The sequence below is a fragment of the Octopus bimaculoides genome, chromosome 15 (genome assembly GCF_001194135.2).
Source record: "Octopus bimaculoides isolate UCB-OBI-ISO-001 chromosome 15, ASM119413v2, whole genome shotgun sequence".
Classification (NCBI taxonomy): Eukaryota; Metazoa; Mollusca; class Cephalopoda; order Octopoda; family Octopodidae; genus Octopus; species Octopus bimaculoides.
Window position 1 is genome coordinate 10,674,273 of NC_068995.1, and position 10,234 is coordinate 10,684,506.

General features: G+C 40.3%; 1 protein-coding gene across 3 annotated transcripts in view; it reads right to left on the bottom strand.

Moving 5' to 3' along the window:
* Positions 1-10,234, bottom strand: part of LOC106882243 (extracellular tyrosine-protein kinase PKDCC) — a 30,812-nt gene that overhangs the window by 15,773 nt on the left and 4,805 nt on the right. For all 3 annotated transcript variants that reach the window (XR_008265602.1, XR_008265603.1, XM_014932851.2), the window contains exons 2-3: positions 5,190-6,248; positions 2,833-2,964 (exon numbers count right to left, since the gene is read on the bottom strand). Coding sequence is in view for 1 of the 3 variants with exons in the window: in XM_014932851.2 (XP_014788337.1) it covers positions 2,833-2,964; positions 5,190-5,795 (738 nt within the window). In the remaining 2 variants the exon portion in view is untranslated. The remainder of the gene's footprint in view (positions 1-2,832; positions 2,965-5,189; positions 6,249-10,234) is intronic.

The following is a 10,234-nucleotide window of genomic DNA, read 5'->3' on the forward strand; positions in this document are numbered from 1 at the left end:
CCACCACCACCACCACCACTATGAATTAACTCTCACAGCCACCCTCAGTACCCAGACAACTAACTACACCAATCCTATTATCCCATCTCCAACTACACAGAAAACAAGCAGGCTGGATCTTATCTCATCTAATTCAAGATGTCAGACACACACACACACACACACACACTCTCTAATACAATGAACAAACACACATCTACACACTAACACAACAAACACACACACATTACATACACACAAATTTCTCCAGACACCTCAAATTACATTTACACACCACATGAGGTGTTGCGGGATTTCACACACAATTACTTCCATGAACTACATGTTTCCACTAATATGACACACAGACACACATACACACACTCATGCATGTCTTAAAACATGTCTTGCGCACACACTCCACATCAGCACAAACTATCCTAACCTTAACACATCAAATTACACACACACACACAGATATAACCACAAACATTTATTTTCAGTCATTTAATTATATATATTTGCACAGGCATACAAATATTTATCTTTACACATCTAATTATATACATACACACACACATATATATAAGTGAACACACACACATATATAAGTAAACACTCACATACACACAGACATATATCATCATTATTTAACATCCATTTTCCAAGGGGCCATTTCTTTACACATTTATATGTATGTGTGCGTATGTATACACACACACCCAACCTACACATAAACATGTCTTTATATATCTAATCACACAACCATACACAATCATGAGAATTTAGCTTTACACATTTAATTACATTCATACATACACAGATGCTCACATTTCCCCAAACGCACAGCTGTTCTCACACACACACACACACACACACACAGCAGTCTGTTGACTCACTTGTCAGTTACAAGTCCTGCCATAACAAATTAGGTCCAATGTCACCCAGGAGTCAATGTGAGAGCCTGCCTTATAAATGGTTGTACAAGCCTGCTAGACAGTGTAGCCAAAATTTCCCTCAAACCACACTTTACTTTTAAAAAAAAAAACGAAAGTAAATGCACACTGGGGAATGAAATCCTAGACAGACATACAATAATAAGAGATGGTCATGGCTGGAATGCCTTTGATAAATAGGTCTGCTGGATCAAGGCTGACCAGAGGGAGGAGTTAACCAACAACAGGTATCACAGCTACAATTGACTACCACTGGAACTAGTTTTTTTTGTTTGTTTGTTTGTTGGCTTTTCTTTATCTGAGAGATGTTAATACCAAAATCTGTTAGGATTAATGGAGAATCTTACCTCTCATGATATAGAAACATTTCTCATGGCACCAGAAGACAAAATGGAAAAAATTGTTGCCCAGGAAGACAGCAAGGGATTAGTACTTGTGGACAGCAATCTCTGCCCTGATAGCAGTGAGTAGGGATATGGTCCAGCACCCAAGAACACCGAGAGGGGGTCTCAACTGCCACAGGTTCGACCATATAACCTGTCGGAGAGTGACCGATACTTTGACAATTTTTTTTTTTCTTCTCAGCCTGAAAAGCTGCGTAAAAGCACCCAGTATACTCTGTAAAGTGGTTCGTGTTAGGAAGGGCATCCGGCCATAGAAACCATGCCAAAACAGACAACTGGAGCTTGGACAGCTCTCCAGCTGGGCAGTTCTTGTTAAACCGTCCAACCCATGCCAGCATGGAAAGCAGACATTAAAGGATGATGTTTGGGACATAAATTAATATAAAATTCTGATTGCAGGTTTTAATAAAGAAAAACCTGAGCAAAGTTCAGAGAGCTCCTACCGCTGCTGGTAACAAAGGGCCTCTCACTCAGAGTGAAAGGTAGACTGCACGATGCATGTGTGCGAACAGCCATGCTACATGGCAGTGAAGTATGGGCTGTAACTGCTGAGACATGCGCAGGCTTGAAAGAAATGTCAGTGTGCATACACGACAGAGTGTAAGTGCTCCGAGAGAAAAGTTGGACATAAGAAGCATCAGATGTGATGTGCAAGAGAGACGATTGCACTGGTATGGTCATGTGTTGTGTATGGATGGGGGAAGCTGTGTGAAGGAATGCTGCACTCTAATAGTGGCGGGAACCTGTGGAAGAGGTAGATCCAGGAAGACATGAGACGAGGTGGTGAAGCATGACCTTCGAATGTTGGGCCTCACAGAGGCAATGACAAGCGACCAAGACGTCTGGAGATATGCTATGTTTGAGAAGACCCGGCAAGCCAAATGAGAACGTAGCCATGGCTAATGCCAGTGTCGCATAACCGGTCCGTTCAAAAGTACCCTTCAATTGTTGGGCAATATGTTGTGCTTGAGAAGACCTGTTGAGTCAAGTGAAATCGTAGTCATGGCCAATGACAGTGCTGCCTGACTGGTACCCGTTCCGGTGGCACACAAGAAGCACCATTTGTGTGTGGCTGATGCCAGTGTCAGTGGCACATAAAAAGCACCATTTGAGCATGGTTGGTGCCAGTGCCGCCTGAGTAGCTCCCGTGCCGGTGGCATGTGAAAAGCACCATTCAAGTGTGGTCGATGCTAGATCAGATTGGAGCCTGGTGCAGCCTCCTGGCTTGCCAGTCCTCAGTCAAACCGTCCAACCCATGTGGTATCAAAAGGGTTTACCCTTTTTGATACCACATCAAGCAAAGTTCTAAACAGATCCCTAAAATTTAGCTTCCCTATATAAATTAACATGTAGTCATTAAAACTAGCCCCTTAACTTCACATTCATTATACCCCATAGAAATTTTTGAATGAAGCAACAAATATCCTTTAAAAGGCTTTTAGGAACATTTGTACATTTACAATGCAAGATCCCAGCAGATGGATAATACTTACTCGTAGTCTTTCTTCCCAGCTCATAGGCAGCAGTTTGATCAGATCTATAGTGTCACCCAGCTCTGTAATTAAAGACACCAAAGTAACATCATCACCGTTGTACTGTTCTTCAGGGATGCAGTAACCCAATACCTGAAAGAAAATGGAAACCGTCAACACACTGCTATTGAAACAAAGAATATGGTAAAATCAGTAAACATGCAGCAAGCATTAAATTAACTACATACAACCCCCACATGCAAGTGACTACAGTTGGTAGCATGTACCATATTTCTAATTGTTTTTGTTGTCTATGTAGTTACAAGCAAGCATAGATAGGGTGTTATGACATGGGTACACACATCTGGTGTGGAGGCGCAATGACCCAGTGGTTAGGGCAGCGGACACGCGGTCATAGGATCGCAGTTTCGATTCCCAGACCAGGCGTTGTGAGTGTTTATTGAGCGAAAAACACCTAAAGCTCCACGCGGTTCTGGTAGGGGATGGTGGCGAACCCTGCTGTATTCTTTCACCATAACTTTCTCTCACTCTTTCTTCTTGTTTCTGTTGTACCTGTAATTCAAAGGGCCAGCCTTGTCACACTGTGTCACGCTGAATATCCCTGAGAACTACGTTAAGGGTACACGTGTCTGTGGAGTGCACAGCCACTTGGACGTTAATTTCACGAGCAGGCTGTTCCGTTGATCGGATCAACTGGAAACCTCGACGTCGTAAGCAACAGAGTGCCAACAACAACAATACACGTCTGGTGTAAAATGGTATTACACAAATAAAAAGTTGGTTGTAACTATCTAAAAATAACCCATCACAGAAATATATGTTAACACAGAATGCACTCCGTACTATTCAAACGTTGGTACAATACTCAGTATTCACTGTTCAACTAGCGACTGTTAAACCAACACACATAGAGCTAACATGGTAAACCAACACGGATGAACTAACACTGTCAACCCCTACCACTGACAGTTCACTCAGTCTTTATCTATTGCAATTGGTTAGTCCACCTGCAGTCACATGGGGGTGTTCAGGATTCTCCCATAACAATAGATACAAGTTGGTGTAAATATTGAATGGCTGTTGGGGTCCACCAGAATAAAACAGTAATCAAAAGGGTCCATAGGCCAAAAAAAAAAAAAATGACGTAGGAGTGGCTGTATGGTAAGTAGCTTGCTTACCAACCACATGGTTCCGGGTTCAGTCCCACTGCGAGGCACCTTGGGCAAGTGTCTTCTACTATAGCCTCGGGCCGACCAAAGCCTTGTGAGTGGATTTGGTAGACGGAAACTGAAAGAACCCCGTCGTATATATGTATGTATATATATATATATATATATATATATGTATGTATGTGTGTGTATATGTTTGTGTGTCTGTGTTTGTCCCCCCAACATCGTTTGACAACCGATGCTGGTATGTTTACGTCCCCGTAACTCAGCGGTTCGGCAAAAGAGAGACCGATAGAATAAGTACTAGGCTTCCAAAGAATAAGTCCTTAGGTTGATTTGCTCGACTAAAAGGCAGTGCTCCAGCATGGCCACAGTCAAATGACTGAAACAAGTAAAAGAGTAAACGAGAGTAACCCCTGATGCGAATACTGAAACCAATCTTTCAGAAGTCAATAAGTTGAGAAATTATAATCATACTGAATCAGATTGGAGCCTGGTGTTGCCATCTGGTTTCACCAGTCCTCAGTCAAATCGTCCAACCCATGCTAGCATGGAAAGCGGACGTTAAACGATGATGATGATGATGACGATGACTGAGACATAAAATAAGCACAAGGCCATACAATTAGAAAGAAGAAATAGTCAATTAATTGTATTGATACTAGTATTTGTCTGGTACTTATGTTATTGACCCTGCAAGGACGAAAAGCAAAGGTAGACCTTGTTGGGATTTGAACACAGAAGTCAATGGGTTAAAAATTTATGTGTGTATTGATTTCTAACATAGGTACAAGGGTTAGTCAATTGTAATCGGTCTCAGTATTTGTCTGGTATTCATCTTATCGACCCAGGAAGGATGGAAGGCAATGTAAGCTTCAACAAGATTCGAACACAGATGTCAATCAGGTTAAAAAATTTATAATCATATTGATTTCTAACTGGCACAAGGTCACACAATTAAGGAGAAGGGTCAATCAATTAGTTGTATTGATTCCAGTACTTGACTGTTACTTATCTTATTGACTGACCCTGGATGGATGAAAAGCCAAGTTAGCCTTGGTGTGATTTGAACACAGAATGTAAAAAAAAAAAAGTGTCACTAAACACTGTCCAACACACTACCAACTGTACCAATCTACCACCCTTGAAAAATTATAATCCAAGTAATGATAATAAAGTTTCGATTACCTTAACGAGATTCTGGTGTTCCAATTCCTGCAGGAGAACAATTTCTTTGACAATTTTCTGTGCAGCTCTGTAATAACATTCTGCAAGAGTCTGACCCCATTTCACACAGTTGGTCACATCTTGCCCTCCAATGTCGACAGTCTTCATTGCAACTTTCTTGGACGATATAACTCCGCTATACACAGCCTTTGTCCAGCCCGATCCGATGTAGTGTTTGTCAGTTATGTTCTCGATATCCTGACAGTTGAAAAGTTGTTCGCTGCTCCGGTTCTTGAAACGAAGTGTTCCGTTCTCAGCATTGCTGATCAACTCGAGCGATTCATCGTTTTCGCTAGATGAAAAATTGCTCGATTCTACAGCGTTCTCCATCAGCTTTCGGAAACGGCTGACCAACACACGGTATTCATTATCTCCCTGGGTTTTCTGTGCAGAACCCTTGCCGGCAGTTCGTGACCAACTATCGGGCTTCTCGACGAGAGCACTGTTCCACTTGGTCCATGTCTGGTGAACCAAGATGTTGCATACAAGGAAGACGTTGATGCAAAAGCCGAAAATGTAGCATCGCATGCGACGTGTGAACCTGAGGGGTCGACCCAGAGACGCCATAGGAACTCTGACCCGACCCCCTTCTGTAGTAAGGGCTGTTGGTGGTGTTGTTGCTTAACAGCAAGTCAGCTCTGATTGAGAAAATCTATGATCACAAATATTCCAACCATGACCTACACATCATTTTTGTATATCAATCAATAACTACATTCTCCAATGTGCCCTTCCTATTTTAAGATGAAAGGATGTGATTTCAGAGGCTGTTTGGCTGGTATTTCTATTTCTCTAAGGTTTAGCCACTGCTTGAGTAAAGACTCACCCTTTGACTCAAGCAATAGGATTGTTGTCATTAATTTTGAAGACACTTTTTCACATAGAATTCTTCTGGTCAGGCTTTCAACTTCAAGATCACATGATGTCCATTTATAAACCACAAGCCACAAATCAGTTCTTTAAATTTGGCAATATACTGTAATTGTGAAGTAGTCAGTGGCCATACAGGTTTTTTTTTACCTGAAATATAAAAGATACATAGTCAAAATGTAGCTGATCCAAAGCCCAAGTCACAAAGAGGTTCATTTAAAAGAAAAAAAAAAAGCTCACATACACACACAGAATGATTGTAATAAATAACATCTTTTATCTTTTACTTCTTTTAGTCATTAGACTGTGGCCATGCTAGGACACTATCTTGAAAGATTTTGGTCAAAGGAATCAACTCCAGTATTTAACTCTGTTAGCCACTTTTGTTGAACTGCTAAGTTATGGAGATGTAAACAAACCAACACTGGTTGTCAAGTTGTGGTGGAGGACAAAAGCAGACACAAAGACACACACACACATATATATATGATGGGCTTCTTGCAGTTTCCATTCACCAAATCCACCCACAAGGCTTTGGTCAGCTTGAGGCTATAGTAGAAAATACTTACCTAAGGTGTCAGGCAGTGGGACTGAACCCAGAACCATATAGTTGGAAAGCAAAAACCTTGCCACACAGCCACACCAGCATATGAATATTTTGCAGAAATATTACCTTTGATATTCTGAATTCGTTTTGCAAGAATTTCAATCTGAAACCATGCATTGAAAGGAACCAAATACTATTATATTTAGGAGTGAAGGCGCGTGGCTTAGTGGTTAGGGCATTTGACTCATGATTGTAAGCTCATGAGTTCAATTCCTGGCAACATATTGTGTCCTTGAGCAAGACAATTTATTTCACATTGCTCCAGTGCACTCAGCTAGCAAAAATGAGTTATACTTGTATTTCAAAGGGTCAGCTTCCCAACAACATGGTTCTGGGTTCAATCCTACCGCATGGCACTTTGGGCAAGCGTCTTCTATTGTAGCATTTGAACTGATCAAAGCCTTATAAGTGGATTTGGTAGACGGAAACTGAAAGAAGCCCATCGTATATATATATATATATATTCCTCCATGGCAAGATTTAATTTGTGTATACAAATTTAATTTGCAGTCCATGGGAAGAGCCGTTTTAACGATGCATCCTGCCCAACTCTTCGAAACGCCGGTGTTAAAACGGGGGTAGCTGATGAAGTAGAATGTTCTCTATGTGGCTTGTGTGTTTTCTCGTCTACGTTTTGTTTGCAATGTCCTGTACCCAGATATGCACCTATACATACTGGTGGATGTCGGTACGCACATACCTGTACGTATATATGCATATACTCATTTACTATTTGTTTATATATATATATATATAGGTAACTCCTATGTGTGTGTGTGTGTGTGTGTGTGTTTCTTTGTCCACCATCCCCACCTCCCAGCACCACCTGACAGGCAGTCTTGGTGTATTTACATCCCCATAACTTTGTGGTTTGACAGAAGAGACCTATAAAATAAGTAATCAAATTAAAAAAATCAATAAGTAATGGGAGTCGATTCATTCCACTACAAATTCTTCAAGGTGGTGCTCCAGCATGACCTGCAGTCAAATGACAGAAACAAGCAAGGTGTAAAACAAAAGAGCACCAGTTGAACTTCTACCACCACTACTACCACCACCACCAACAACAACAACATCACCACCATCACTATGCCTTCACTACAACCTTTCCCCTATCAGCATCATCATCATCATCATCAGTTTCTACTTCCACAACAATATAATGCTACAAGGCAGGGTGTGGGGTGTCCTTTGTTATGAACACCACAACTGGTGAAGAGTTCTCTAGCCATCTGTCTCACCTCACCTCCGACATGTCATGTGACTGACCAGGATGTAGCTGACATGACATCTTGAAAGAGAACAATCAAGGGGGAGGGGCAGAGAACTAAATAAAAAGACCACACACACACACGCTCTCTCTCTCTCATCCCTACATATACATACACATTAACACACACACACACACACACACAATCCTTCTCTCTTCTTCCTACACTCAACCAAAAATAAGTATACCCACACACACACACACACACAGAGCAGGAGTTCAACAGGTTGTCTATGGAAACACAAACAGGTAAAGTAGTTGTAGGCTTCATTCTTCATTTACTTACCAACAATTACTTGGGATGAAGCAGAAGAAAAGAACAGGGCAAAACAGTTCAGAAATAAAGATATGGTTGAACGCCTTTTTTCCCTGTAGTCAAACATTACTTGTTTTTTCAAGCAAGCTACCTTTCAGTGCATACATAAACAGCTGACTTTTATAGGACATATTGGTTTCAAATTTTGGCACAAGACCAGCACTGTGAGATATCTTGAGCAAGCATCTACCAAAGCCCTGGGCTGACCAAAGACTTGTTAGTGGACTGGTAGTTGGAAACTGAATGAAGCTTGTCTCATATATATATATATATATGTATATCTTGCCGTCTTTGAGCTGGGAAATAAATGGAATACTTGGTGTGTGTCTTGCTGTGGCTACCGCCTCCTAAAAAAAAAATGGGGAATAGACCTAGGTATATGGGTATATGTATTAGAAAAACAGTCAACAACTGATGAAGGGTCGTTCTTTGTTGTTTTGTTTTCCATTTATGTCTTTCGTTGTTTGAATAAATAATTCATATTCCATGTACTCGTACTTTTTATTTTTTGTCGTACAAGTTTCGTGACGTCCTGTGCCCACATATGCATATATATATATATACAAAAATAAGAGGAATGACCAGCAAAAGTGGACTCCTATATGCTAGAAATGGATGCCGAATCATCTAACCACGAAAAAAATGTTCTCAGTAAAATTTTTTTCATGGTTAGATGATTCGGCATCTATTTCTATCATACAGGAGTCCACTTTTGCTGGTCATTCCTCTTATTTTTGTATGTAATATAATTTTAATCTTCAGATTTTTTTAATATGCTAGACCACTGGTTTTAATTTATTAATATCAATTTCTACCCTCATTAATAAATTTATATACATATATATATATATATATATATATATATATATATATATATATATATATAGAGAGAGAGAGAGAGAGAGAGAGAGAGAGGGGAAAGAGAGAGAGGAGAGAAATGTGAAGGTGTGTGGCTTAGTGGTTAAGGTGATGCACTGGCAATCGCCAGATTGTGGGTTCGATTCCCAGACCAGGTTGTTCCAGTCTCCTCTGGCTGCAAATAAATAACACCACAATGGACTAGCCTTCCAGTCTGGGGAAATGTTGGCCTCTTCATCTAGCCAGCAGGTTGGTATCATTTGAAAGCTAAGAAACGATGCAAAGCGCATTGTGACCAGCGATGTATAACATCCAATAGTCTGGTAGATAGATAGATAGATAGATAGACAGACAGATAGATAGATAGATAGATAGATAGAAAGACTTACAGATAGACATAGACAGATAAATAGATGTATATCTGTGTGCGTGCTTTTGTGTTTGTTCCAAGCCACCGCTTGACAACCGGTATTGCTTTGTTTACGTCCCTGTGACTGGTGGCGGTTCGGCAAAAACCACCGATAGCTATGTAGCAGGTTTTAAAATAATTCAAATACCAGGATCGATTCGTTCGCTTGAAACCCCTTCAAGGTGGTGGCCCGGCATTGCTGCAGTTCAATGACTAAAACAAAAAAGATATTTACTTGTTTTTTTTTGTTTTTGTTTTTTTCCAGGTAAATTATTAAGAAGCAACACCTGTAGTTATGTCATCAAAGTGATACGATAACTAAATATTACTATTTTCCATTGAAAAACTCGCGATTTCAGTGAGATTTTGCAGATGTAATTTAAAGACTATCGATGTGTCCTATAAAAACACGCTGAAATTCGAACATGCGTTATGGGACAAGGAGGAAGTTGCAACGCGATCATTAAATCTGCAAGAAATAGCAGTTAAACATCTCTCATAGATAGATAGATAGATAGATACAGAGAGACAAATAGATAAAAAGATACAGACAGACAATAGATAGATAGATAGATAGATAGATAGATATCTTTTTATTATAGCCACACAGGGCTAAATACAGAAAATGGACAAATTACAAAGTAGAGCTTTTCTTGGGGTGGGGGGGATAATTTCG